Source organism: Gigantopelta aegis, chromosome 1, assembly GCF_016097555.1.
Source record: "Gigantopelta aegis isolate Gae_Host chromosome 1, Gae_host_genome, whole genome shotgun sequence".
NCBI lineage: Eukaryota > Metazoa > Mollusca > Gastropoda > Neomphalida > Peltospiridae > Gigantopelta > Gigantopelta aegis.
In genome coordinates, this window is record NC_054699.1 from 17,549,467 (window position 1) to 17,563,626 (window position 14,160).

The window sequence follows — 14,160 nt, forward strand, 5'->3', positions numbered from 1 at the left end:
CATCTAATTTGCAAAGTTATCAAATTCTTAAAGTATGTTATCTGAAAAATACCCAGGGGCGGATTATGGGGGGTTTCCCAGTTGCACGGATCCCCCCTTCCCCCCACCCGCCGGCTAAAAAAAACCCCACGACGTAGATCTAAATTTATAATTTAAAATTATAAACATTTACATATTGTTTCGGACACACCCCCCCCCCCCCCCCCTTACCTAAAGTACAATCCGCGCCTGATATCACAAACTTTGATTGCACTAAGAATGTAAGATATTATATGATAAATAAATAAATAATAAATATATATATATATATATTACGTATAATAGAGCCTGTATGTTTTACTATTGTTAATGTGATAATGTGATTTTTTGGTATCTCGTAACTCCATAAGGAGTGGCCTTTATGGGTTTGATTAAGAATGTTTCTCGTGTATTTTATTGTATATATATTGGGTGAGACTTTAATAAAATATATGTCTGTCTGTCTGTATTAAACATTAGACTCGTTTTATTTTCATTGATTAAACATTAGGTTAGATTTGGGGTCTTGGAAAAGAATTGTTTAAAGGCGTAGAGCCCTAGTTTTAACCCGTAAAAATGGACACTAAGTTTGGTTAAATTACAAACCTGTAACACATTTGGATAACGTTACAAGAGAGTGAAACAAGAATCTGTGAAGTTGAAACGGTGAAATATCCTCTAAAATTAGATTAAAACTCGACTCCATAACTGTTATTTCTCAAACGCACGTGCGTTTTTTAAAATAAGAAAACAATGCATTTTGTGGTATTAGAAACACCAGGATAATCAGAAACATTTCGGTTGTACGGAAATGAATAATCTAAACAATGAAATATAAGTAATGTTTGATTTGAGTGATCATCAACAGCTGTAATAGTGTAAAAATACACCTTAGTGTTTAAAAACTACGGTCTGTGCCTTTAATTCTTCGTTCATCAAACATTAGATAGATTCGTGTCTTTGAAAAGGCCTTTATTATTGTTGTTGCTATTCCCCCACTTCCCCATTGATTAAACCTGTGGTATATCGACAATGATATAAGTTTAGTATTTATAAACAACCTGCAGATACTTTATACTGTTTCCACAAATCAAGTCATTCTTTGTATTGTGATGATGAAGCTTCCACATCCACTGAATTATCTCCATTGTTTAAATAATTTAATCTTGTGTCTTAGTGTCTTATTTTTACCATAATAAAAGAAAGATTTCGGGATGTATTCATGCAGGAATGCTATTGCAGAATAAAAACAAGATCAAAGGAAAGTCTTTGTCAATATTTAATAAACGAATTTAAGTTACAAACATATTTGAAAAGACCTATATCAATGCTTTATTGAAAATAATTAGCAAATATTAGAATATGTGCTAAATGTAGAATTTGTTAGATATAAAGATATTGAAAAAAAACAAAGACTATATGCACTTTGTAATTCCAATGATTATCGACTACAAAAAGGCATTAAAGCGTATTATTACAGACGATCTAGAGTTTTTAAGCTAATCCAACTACTAACTACTGAAAACATTAAAGAGCTCAATAACTTTGGGAAATATTTAATTCGGGCAAATAATTTAAGAAATAATTTGATTTAATCTAGTTTTAGATTGTATAGTTATATTTGTATTGTAGGGTTGTTGTTGTTGTTGGGGGGGGGGGGGGGGGGGTGGTGGGGTTGGGGTTGTTTTGTTTTTTTGTTATTTAATATATTATGTGACAATCACTCACCACCACTTTACTGTACATATTGTATTATAAACATTTATTACCCCAGCAGGCACTCATAACGGGGAAAATAAAAATCATAATTTCTCACTGAGAAATTATCATGCATTGGTTTTAACGTACACTACTACTGGACGATTTTGAAACAATTTTGAAACAAGCACTGAGACTCATATGTAGATTCTTATTGACCACATTCAAGGAGAACCTGGTTTATTGTAAATAGGGAGGTGTGACGGTACATGCTCTTAATTTGTTTTCGCCTGTGGCGATTTTAATTGTGTTAGAGGGCCGTGTGCAGTTTCATTGCACTTAAGCCCAGATGGGCAACTTGTTACGTAATACTTCTGCGCGACGGTCCTCGATCGGTACGCCTAATACACACCCAGCCAGGTGCGGAGGCCATGTGGCTAGTAGTTACGTAATATCTCCGGTAGTGCTGTTTATGGCCAGGAGATTGCTCGCGGTTGGCGACAGCCAGACTGACGATCAGAGAGAAAATTACCGACTCTAGTAGAGGTAGAATATGAGATGATACGTGAGGTACCGCCTTGTACCCCCAGGCCAATTCTGATTTATAATAAATAGCTAGTTTTTAGAGATATCGAGGAGAACGAATTAGGAAGGCTCCAGGGGATCACGGACGTCGTCCACTGAACGAAATATATTAGTTCAGACGGGACTTTGGTAATTATATATTTTCTGCTCTGTGTATAACCTTGATGTGATTGATGTGACTTTAAATATTTTAATACTGTATTCGGTCATCTGACGAAGTAAATCGTAGACTTTTTGTTCTAACATTATACGAGTATTTGGTAATATAAAGCTTAGCCAGTCATCCTAGAAGACCTAGGTACACTGTAGGTTATTGTCTTTATTGTGATTGGTACCAGTATTAATTCTGTGTTACAAGGTTACTGGATGAGTAGTTAGGGTTAATTAAAAATTAACCCGTTAGGAATAGAGCTGTAATTCCTTTATTAATTAAGTTCCCCTGGAAGCGTTCCTAAATTATCACACGTTACTGAACGAGTAGTAAGGGTTAATTAAAAATTAACCAGTTAGGAATGGTGTTGTAATTCCTTTATTAATTAACTTCTCCTGGAAGCGTTTCTCAATTATCACACGTGTGGGTGTGGTGTAACGGTGAAGTGATTCGCATATTGTGTAACTAGACACCTAGAGATTAACTAATTAAGTGATCAGTTCTGGGTTGTTATTATTGCTGTTATTAATTAACTACTACGGCTGTACATTTGTCAGCGTAGGATAATACAGATTCCAAAGTGTATTGTGTTTTGTTGTGTTTCTAGTGAGCTAAACGTTCTATAATAATATATACTTTATATAAGATCGTATCTCTGATCATACCTAGAGACGAGCCATACTAGGGTTTAACCGCCTGTTACAGAGAGATCTAATAGATATACAGTTAGGAGAGATATTTTGATAATCGTGTTTTATTCAGTTACGGGTATTATAGAATCCCCGTGACAGGAGGTCTTTTCTGAAATAAATGGGGCACCCGGCATGTTCGGGACCTGCCTGAAATGTAAAAAAAAAAAAAAAAAAAAAAAAAAAAAAAAAAAAAAAAAAAAAACATTAGACGCCAACAAACCAATCACCTTGTCGGTACTAAATATGACGTCATCACAATTTCGCAAAACACACACAATGACGTCACGAAGTTTAAAGCGTTTGCCTTTTTATTTATTTCTGGTTTCAGTGTTAAACTTGTAATAAAATGGTAGTTTAATGCAAATCATTATAGATTTTTTTTTTTTTTAAATGTATAGAACTTTGGGTTTTAAAAATTATCTGTGAACCGTGAATAAAATACAAAGTTAAAGCAATACCCAAAACAGTAAAGTAGTTTACGTCGTTTCTATATACATAGACGTCTAGCCGATGTAGGCGTAAAAAAAACTCCCAAATAGCTGGGGTAATAAATAGAATAACAAACTCGGTACCAGTTATTATCAAATTTATGTTTTTCGTGAAATAATTTCATTCGGGACATAAATTTGATAATAACTGGTAACTTGTTTATTATTCTCTATGTATTTATTATGTATGCTGATGAGTTGTAAAACTTAAGGCAATAAATAAACTTGTAAACTTAGTGTGCTTGTCGATCTTAACACACGTGGCTAATTCTCGCTCCAGCCAGAGCACCACGACGCGTACATCAAAGGCCGTGGTATGTGCTATCATGTCTATGGGATGGTGCATATAAAAGATCCCTTGCTGCTAATCGAAAAGAGTTGCCCATGAAGTGGCGACAGCGGAATACCTCCCTCAAAATCTGTGTGGTCCTTAACCATATGTCAGACGCCATATAACCATAAATAAAATGTGTTGAGTGCGTCGTTAAATAAAACGTTCCTTCCTTCCTTCTTAATACACGTCTTACTATATTTCCACAACAAGTCTTTTCTCCCCCATTCACTAAACATGTAGATATATATCGACTGTGAAATACGTGTATTATGTATTTGGTAACTCTAACTATACTATGTTTTCACAAACAAGTCAAGTTATTTTTTTAAATATTTAATTGTTGTATATCCGATTATGATATAAGTTTTCTGAGTGTTGGCGAGCTTGACAAACTTTATACTGTGAGATCGCAACAACTCGTAGTTTATGATGACGTAGTGTTTTTTGGGTTTGTGTGTGTGGGAGGGGGGTGGGATGTGTGTGTTTGTTTAGTTGGTTCTTCGGTTTGTTTTGGGGATTTTTTATGTATGTTTTGTTGGGGAGGGGGGGGGTGGTGGTATATTTTTGTTGTGTGTTATTGGTTTTTTTAATTAATTAATGATATATTTATATATTTATTTATTAAATAAATGTATTTATTTATTATTGTTTGTATGTTTATGTTTGTTTTGTTTTGGGTTTTTTTGTTTTGCGGGGGTGGGGGGGGGGGTGTGTTTAAGGTTAGGATTTTTTTTTTCTGTGATATACGTTTACCGTGTAATTGTGTTGCCGACCTTCTAATCTGATTGAAATCAGCTCTACTGGTTTAGTTATAGAACAGTGTAGCTGATTTTAATCAGATTTTCTGGCAATGTTCATACCTCTTACTTATACTGTATTTCTGCACGTTGATGTCCATCTTTCACCAGTGTTACTAAACAAATTTAAAGTCAAAGAGTCCTGCAACCAATCATCGGCCATGTCTAGGGTATTTAATTTTAAAAAATAAAAAATAAATTTTAATCGGAACTGTACATATATATTTGTTTCAGATGGCCGCAACATCACAAACAGCGCAAAGAACGAAACGAAGAAAACAGAAGGTACTTTTTACGTTTAGAGAAAACACTTGACATAGATGCTAGTTTTGATTTAGTAAACTAATCCTGGAGTGGCAGACCTCTTTTAGCTGTGCAAGAGGAATGGAATCTCCAGTAAAGGATCTCCCTCTTATAGATGACGCACTAGATAGAGATTCGTGGAATCGGACACCATTTTTTCAAATGCCTTTTCGACTCCATATTGTGCAGAGATACGCCCCTTGCCATGAATTATAGGGGGTTTTTCGTTCATAATTACAGGAGCAACCACCCGAAAAATTCCACGAGCAACCACCCGAAAAACACTATTTACTATCTTAACTGAATAATGTTAGATAAAAAAAAAAACTAAATTAATAATTCGCGTTTATTTTGTTGCTCAGTATAGTTTTAAAGATATGATCTCCAATATATATTTTTAATACTCAGGCATTCAGAAGAGATAATCAGTTGTGGCTTCTTGCCACGTCTTTCTTCTCATAACAATCAATCAATCAATCAATCAATCAATCATTCATTCCCTTTATTTGCCACAGTTGTCATCAGCATTTGGCTAAAATAGAATCTATTTATACTAGTATACAATCCAGAATTTATTGCTGCACTCCCCAACCTCCGTTTTTTAATGTTGAAATAGACCAACAAGTTCGCCTATTGCATAAATAGTCTCGCCCGATGTTTTTACAATTTGTATACTCCCAAATAACGCTATAAAAGGCGAAGTGTGATTGGTCGATATTTAAATTATTATTTATAGATGAAATGTCACCTGAACATGGGAGTCCACGCAATGCTGTTAGATCTACTGGTAGACCAGTAGAGCTAATTTTAATCAGATTGCATGAAAACAGTCCAACTTTCTTCATATACTTAGTTCTAAGATCTCCATAACATACGAGCAAAAACATATATTCACTCTCTTTAGCAAACATGTTACACATTAAATAAATATTGTTTCTTGGAATATTTTCAAATCTGTCATTTCAAAGTATTGATATTTTCACACTACATCTTAAATTAAGCAGCGAAATACGAAACTTCAGTATAAAAATATTATTCAAGTACTATTTAAAATAAATAGTCTTGTTAATATAATTGCATCTCATTTCATTCATTTGAACATATGTTCATGCTTATATCCAATTAAGGTTCAAGCATGCTGTTCTGGGCATTCACCTCCGCTATCTGGGCTGTCTGTCCAGGACAGTGGATTAGTTGTTAGTGGTTAGTGAGAGACAAGGTGGTGTAGTGGTCTTACACCTACCCATTGAGTCATTAAAACTTGCTCTGGGTGGGAACCGGTAGCGGGCTGCGAACCCAGTACCTATCAGCCTTATGTCAGATGGCTTAACCACGACACCACCGAGGCCAGTTTATAATTGCATGAGTGTTTTGAATAATTATAATGTTTTCCCTAGAAATCGGGAAAGGCATGGTAGACCAAACACTTTTGGGGCATTATCACCATTTCCGGGGCAGTTGTTTATCATTAAAAATACACAAAAATTAATTGAAATAAACATTAATGTAATTTATGTGCTTGCGTTAATAAATGAATGGCAAAAGATATAAAATACATATTTTATTAATTAATAATACCTTTTTTTGGTGTTTTATAAAGGCAATTTTAGAATTAATTACTGAAAAAGGCTTGTTTAATCTCAGTGCAGCATGGTGCTGATTAAGGCAAGATGGCGCTAGACTACTGAGGCATGGTGCTGCACCATGTTAAAACAAGCTAGGGTAAACACTAAATTATTAGAAAAAAGTGAACAGGATCTAGCTTAATCGGTAGAGCGTTCGCTTGACGTGCTTTAGTCGTAGGATCAAACATCCTTGACGGACCCACTGGTTTTTTCCCATTCCAGCCAGTGGTATATCAAAGGCCGTGGTAGGTGTTATCATGTCTGTTGGAAAGTGCATACCTTTATAAGATCCCTTTGGGGAAATGTATCTAGGGTTTCCTCTGACTACATGTCAGAATTACCAAAATTTTGACATTCAGTAGCCGATGGTTAAAAACTCAATGTCCTCTAGTGATGTCATTAAACAAAAACAAACTTTAATTTTAATTAGTAAAATGTTAAATAATGGGCAATCTTATTAATATTTGATTTGTAGCCCAATGGAGCTGGTTTTTATCAGATTGGTTGATGGGGAGCCTAGATTAAGTTTTTAACGACGAAAACAAAATGCTTTGGAAACAAAAAAGTTTATTGTGTGAGCAATTAAAGTCACGTGTGCAATTTTGTCTTTCAGAGAAGATACTAGGAATCAAATTGGAGATTTTTATCGGAGGGTCTGTTGGAATCGGACTGTTCCTTATTGGTTTGATTGTGGGAATATGTTGTTTGATAAAGTAAGTATTATGTCAACCATGCAACGTTGAAAGTATCAACAGAGAGAGTCCGTAATGCATCAGTCTGTTGGCCAATCTCAAACCGCTCAGTCTGATGTATTTTTTATGGTATGTAGTCAGCTGATGACTTTGCGGAATAAATGGTGATTAAAACAACCGTGTCGCCTACACCTAAATAATTAAATATTATGCTGGGGATAACCCAGTGGAGCAGTCAATTAAAAATCGGTTAGCCCTTTGACACGTGCATACAAAGGCGCGGGTGCCGGGGGAAGGAGGTTTCGGTAGTCGAAACCCCTCCCTGCTCAAGCAAATTTTCTTTTTTCTCAATATATTTTCTGGGGCAGCATAACTCGACCCCCTCCCCCCTCCCCGCATACACTTCGGTCGCTGCAGTCTAGATCACCCCCGCCCCTCCTCCTCTGCTAAAATTCATGCCCACACGTCTTATTTAATTATTTCAACTTCAAGCACGTTGTCCTGGGCACACACTCAGCTATCTGTGCTGTCTTTTCAGGACAGTGGGTTAGTTGTTAGTGGTTAGTGAGAGAGAAGAGGGTGTAGTGGCCTTAGACCTACCCACTGAACCGTCAAAACTCGCTCTCGGTGTGGGCCGGTAACGGGTTGCGAACCCTGTACCTACCAGCCTTATGTCCGATGGCTTAACCACGACGCCACCGCGGCCGGTTACGCGTCTGATACATCCAGTGGAAGGTGAAGCGCTTCTGTTTGTGGACACAACCTCCAAGGTTTCCAAAACTGGGTTTAATACAATTGCAGGTTAGTCCATAAGACAAGCCCAATAATTGGACCAACCGCAAGGGCAAGGGCGGGTATCCTTTTGTTATAGGGAATGGATGCAACCCAGGAAATATTTTAGCGAGGGGACCAAGGGCAAAAGGTCATATGGAAAACAGTATTCAGTGTGGGGTGCACCTACTCTATTCACAAATTCACTAACATTATATTATAGATTTTGCAATTTTCCCCAGAAAAATCAAACCGACCAAGATATTAAATGTCCCTCCCTGAAAATAAATAAATTACTTGTATCCCTCTGTTAAACACTGGGGTGAGGTGGGGGGCGAATTTACAAAACCTGTTTTTCTTAAACGCAGGTGTTTAAGCATTGTAAATGTATGAAGTTACACGCGTGTAAGACACAAACAGGCTATGTAAATTCGGTTCTGGATGTTAAATAGGCAATTCGATATTCGGGTAGGAGTACCCACACCATGTATCCTCCCCTCCCTTCCTCGTGGATATACACCTACATCCGATGAAAAATAAACCGTATCATTGCAACTCATCAATATTGCAGTCACTTGAAAGTTATAAAAACAAGAGTAATTTCCGCGTTCTCATGTTTCAACATTTTACTTCGTAGCTCTAATCCTTACCGGATTCCTGTAATGCGTTGTCATATAATCTCAATCTATTTGACGATGTTTATGTAGGTGCGGTGTTTTGTTATTTGTAATTTCATAAGCTCCAATGCACATAAATCCATGCCATGTCGTAATATGATATTGTTTATGTAACAATGAAGCACTTTTTTCTTTAAAAAAAAGGATCTGATCAATTTTTTAATATTATTTAATTTGATGGCATTGTTAGCACATGTCAGGGTTGGATGCAGGATGTTTTTTTTGTGGGTTTTTTTGTGTTGTTTTTTTGGGGGGGAGGGGTGTGCAACGTCAAAAAGGGCACCTAACATGAAATATATATCTAGGGGTGGATCCAGGATTTGTGAAATATGGGGGTGGGTATCAAAATTGTGTGTGTATATATATATATAAAACCGCCATTATAAAGGGCACTTCAAATCTCACGGGATTTTCGTGGTTCGCACCCTAGTTCCCTCCATTTGAATCCGCGCCTACACGTATAATTTGTTTTTCCTCACTCGCCAGAAAACGAATCGATCCCCGTCGGTGGGTCTTTTGCAGTATTGGGCTATTTCACGTTCCAGCCAGTGTATCACGACTGGTATATCAAAGGCCGTTGTATGTGGTATCCTATCTGTGGGACGGTGCATATAAAATATCCCAAGGTTGCTACTAATGAAAAACAAAATGTAGCGGGTTTCCTCTCTAAGACTATTTTGTCAAATCTGAACGGCAAAACCGTAATACACGTTCAGGGCCCATATCTTCGAAGCTATCTTAGCGCTACGAAATCGTAAAACCGTCGTAGGTTGTGACGTCATTACAGCACAAACCATAGTGACGTCATAGCTTACGATGGCTTTACGATGTCGTAGGCTAAGATTGCTTCGAAAATATGGGCCCTCTTGCCTGGTGCTTATAAGTCTAGACTCGAGACTCTAATAGAGTCGGAGACGCTAATGTCATGACAACGCCATACATATTGCATGCGTGTGACGTCACTTGAGATTGAGTCTGAACTCTAAAAGTTTTATAGGCACGGGCCCTGGTACAGGATCGTATCGCCGCATAATACAGAGTCAAATGGACGTTTTGACAAAATAGTGGACGATTCCATGAATCTCTATCTAGTGCCTCGTCTATATGAGAACAGACCACTCTCGAGGGGATCCTTTATTGCATAGCTAAAATATTTGACATCCAATAGCCGCTGATGATTAATCAATCAATGTGCTCTAAATAGTGGTATTGTTAACAGGTCTTCTAGAATTTGTACAAAATCCACTAGCCATGGGATCAGTGATTTTAAAAATTGACTAGCCATAATTAAAAATTCACCAGCCCTACTTTACTTTAAGTTAATACAATTTTACTAAATAATAGTAGTAATCAGATATGTCACCTAAAGAGGGAGATGCAGCTTTAAAATACAAACATTGATGGGTTGGGATAGGGGCAGGATATTCATATTTACAAAATAGACTTAACTGCAAGATTTTACCCTATTTTTTTCACTAGCCGTTGGGCATGGCAATAGTAGTTATTTACTAGCCCAACATTGAACACCACTAGCCATGGGAGTGGGGCTGCCATAATTTAGAAACCCTGCGTTAAACAAGAGCAAACTTTTAACTTCTTCAACAGAAAACGAAGATCAAGAGTTGAACACAACAGCGATAATGACGACGAGGATGACGATGAAGAAACAAAGAAGAGAAAAGCCAGAACAAAAGGAAAAGCGAAGCTGGCAGATTTCAAAAAGAGTAAGAAAATCAAGACGAAAGAGATCGACATACCGGACTTAAAATACAAGAAAGAGGAGGAGCCGCCACCAAAGAAGAAAAAGTCGAAAGCGAAAAAGAAAAAATCGTCAGACCATAAATCTGACGACGATCCTTCCGAACCGTTACTTAGTAAATGATTGGCTAGCTGTCGTAGCGCGCCAAATATAAAATACAAATTTAAAGACGCATTAACAAAAGTTGCAGTTTTTATATTTCGTCATTTTTAATTTCATCATTTTTACTTTCATTTATGATAATTAACAACATGTATAATGTTTTTAGAATTACATATATGCATTATCATTGTTGTAAGTGCAACATATCGCCATTTTTACATGTATTTATGATAAATAACTAAACTTATAATCTTTTCATAATTAAAGATGCATTATCAAAGTTTTAAGTGTTATATTTCGGTAGTTTTACATTTATTTGTGACAAATAATTATATTTTCATGATTAAAGATGCATTATCGTGGTTGTAAATTATTGATTCCCGTCGATGGGCTCATTGGGCTATTTCTCGTTCAAACCAGTGCACCACGACTGATATATCAAAGGCCGTGGTATGTGTTATCCTGTCTGTGGGATGGTGCATATAAATGATCCCTTTCTACTAATTGAAAAATGTAGCGGGTTTCCTCTCCCCCCTCCCACTCCCACATCATAACCTCTTCCCCCTCCTCCAGGCGTGGCGGAGCAGGAGGGCGGGGTGGGGGTTGGGGGCTGTAGCCTCCCAATAATTCCAAATCATAAATATATTTGGTAGTAAATCACCGAACCTCCATAGAAACTGTCAACCCCCACGCCCCGTCCCACAATGTACTTGCTTCTGCCGTGCCCCTCCCCCCCCTCCCCTCCTTCTCACATCCACCTGATTCGAGGCAGTTAATAAGCTCGTTGTTATCGACACTATACAACAGAAACATTACCTGTGTTCCAGTGGATGATTTTAAACCATTACAATCAATGTCATACCGGACGTAATGTTTAAGAAAACGGAAACGGAAACGCGTTGGGCAAGTTCAGCCAACCGTGTCGCTATTATTCGCTACCGCTTTTTAGGACAGGTTTCACCCCCCCCCCCCCCCCCCCACCACCACCCCCACCACCACCCTACCCCAACACACACACACCATCCTCACCCACATTAACCCCGAGTACACCGACTGTAAGCGTAGCCCAGTGGTAAAGCGCTCGCTTGATACGCGGTCGGTCTGAGATCGATCCCCGTCGGTGGGCCCATTGGACTATTTCTCGTCACAGCCAGTGCACCACGACTGGTATATCAAAGGCCGTGTGGTATGTGATATTCTGTCTGTGTGATGGTTCATATAAAAGATCCCTTGCTACTAATGGACAAAATGTAGCGGATTTCCTCTCTAAGACTGTGTCAAAATGACCGTATGTTTGTCATCCAATAGCCGATGATTAATAAATCAATGTGCTCTGGTGGTGTCGTTAAAAGAAAACAAACTGACTGTAAGAGAGCTAGACGGACATTTGGCACAAATAAGTATAGAGCTAGACGGACATTTGGCTAATAACCGTCCAAATGTCCGTCTAGCTCTCTTACAGTCAGAGTACTCGCGCTACCCCCACGTCTAATCTTGTAAACTGTCACCCCACTCTCTTAACCGTAAACATGGTATTTAATCTGGTGTGGAACACATTGTATAGCCTACCACTTCCGTAACCAGTCAAATTAGTTAAGACGAATGTCTAAACGTCTACAGCGTCAAGTTCAGCCAGCTAAGGTTTCGCCAACGTTCGCCGACAATTCGATTAGTTCTTGACGTGACCAGACCCTTTTGTTTTACCGTGAAGCACATAAACCAGTCTAACAGGCGTTGTTGTTGTTTTTCTGCTTGGTCTGGCTGCCCTTAGTTCAGCCAGCAAGCATTTCGCTAACGTTCGCGAACTATTTGATTAGTCCCCGAAGTGGCAATTCGTTTTACTGTGTTGCGTAAAAAATCAGTTTTGCGAACGTTAGCGACAAGCGGTTGACTGAACTCAACCCAGGTGTTAACTATTCATGAAGGAACTATATCGGCCCTGTCACATTCTGTTTAACACCTGCTAATGTTTATTTCTAAACCACAGATTTCAGATATTTAATAGCGTAATGAAGCAATGGTGTAAAAAAAAAAAAACAATAATAATAAGAATATATATATACATAAAAATTCATTGCAATTATAAATAGACTTGATGAAATGTGTTCTCCTTGTCGTATCGATTTTTTAATGAGATTTTCTTGATGATCAGTGTCGCCAGGAATGGAAAACAGTTTATGCATTATGCATTAAGAAATAACAGCGGCGTTAATGTAAAATCGATGGCCCACACAAATATATCCCGATGGTAGGCATTATGCTCGTTACACGCAGAGTATTAATCAATAGGACGTCAATTTAAAGTTTCAATCTTAACTCTATCTTTCATTATTTAACCGTTTTTGGAATAGATCGTTCAAGACGCATTTTTTCCTGTGGAACACCATTCTTCGATTTTCTTTCTCTATATTATCGCTATATTAGGCCACGTGAAAAATTTTGTAATTTTTGACATTTCATTCATTACCACAGGCACGTGTGTAAGAATGTATGTAGTGGGGGGAGTCTAAACTGTGGTAAGCGAAGTTTCTAAGGGGAGTCCAAACATAATGTCCCGGAAAAAAAAAAAATTAAAAGAAGAAAAATTGCTTCAGCGGGGTGTCGTTGGGGTAGGGTTGGGGTTGACCACCGAAACCCACCCTCTGCATACATGCCTGTGCCACCATTAATTAAAAATTATCACCATAATTACTACCATTATCATCATCGTAAATATGACCATTATCATCATCAGCATCATCATCAACATTATCATCATCATCAGTATCAGCATCACCACGACCACCACCATTATGTTTTAGCAAATTAAACAAATGAAGTTCGCAGGCCTTACAAAGTATTTTAACGTACATATTAATTCCGTTGCAATTTGTTTGAGGTCAAATCATAAAATGACTGGACTAATAATGACCGAGAGACGTTTGTTTTGATTATCATAACCAGATCACTTTAAGTAATCATCGGCTGTGCCTGAACCTTGAAACAATATAGGCACGCAAAGCCAATCATCGGCTATTGGATGCCAAATAACGATCGATATACTACGTTTTGATATTGTGGTTATTTGGCGAGGTTTAGATAACGGTGTAACAGGCGAGCTTCGGCGTGTTTGTTTCAAAATGTTTAATTAAAAATTCTGGCTAGTTCCGAATGGGAGCGAATAATAGAGAATTGAAAAATAAGAGGTAATTTGAATGAATGAATGTTTAACGACACCCCAGCACGAAAAATACATCGGCTATTGGGTGTCAAACTATGGTAATGCATACAAATAAAGTGATGATCAACATCAATATAAAAATTCAAGATTTAAGTAAAAACAGTGTAAAGAACCGTAAAAAAATACAAACATCACAGATAGATACTGACTTTTACTCAAAATTTTAATTGTATCTCGAAAAAAACAAAGGAATTTGTGCTGTATTGGCCATTCTCAAAGTGAATGTTACACCCCTGCTCGACGGTGAG

At 37.5% G+C, this 14,160-nt stretch overlaps 1 protein-coding gene across 2 annotated transcripts in view; it reads left to right on the forward strand.

Annotated features, from left to right (window-relative positions):
* LOC121371453 overlaps positions 1-10,973 on the forward strand; it is a 34,963-nt gene extending 23,990 nt beyond the window's left edge. Inside the window, exons 10-12 of one of the 2 annotated variants that reach the window (XM_041497349.1) lie at positions 4,998-5,048; positions 7,305-7,404; positions 10,437-10,973. In XM_041497349.1, coding sequence (XP_041353283.1) covers positions 4,998-5,048; positions 7,305-7,404; positions 10,437-10,713 — 428 coding nt within the window. In that variant the 3' untranslated portion in view covers positions 10,714-10,973. Of the gene's footprint in view, positions 1-4,997; positions 5,049-7,304; positions 7,409-10,436 lie in introns of both variants that reach the window. The other variant, XM_041497358.1, reaches the window with a different exon arrangement.
* Positions 10,974-14,160: the final 3,187 nt, after the last annotated feature.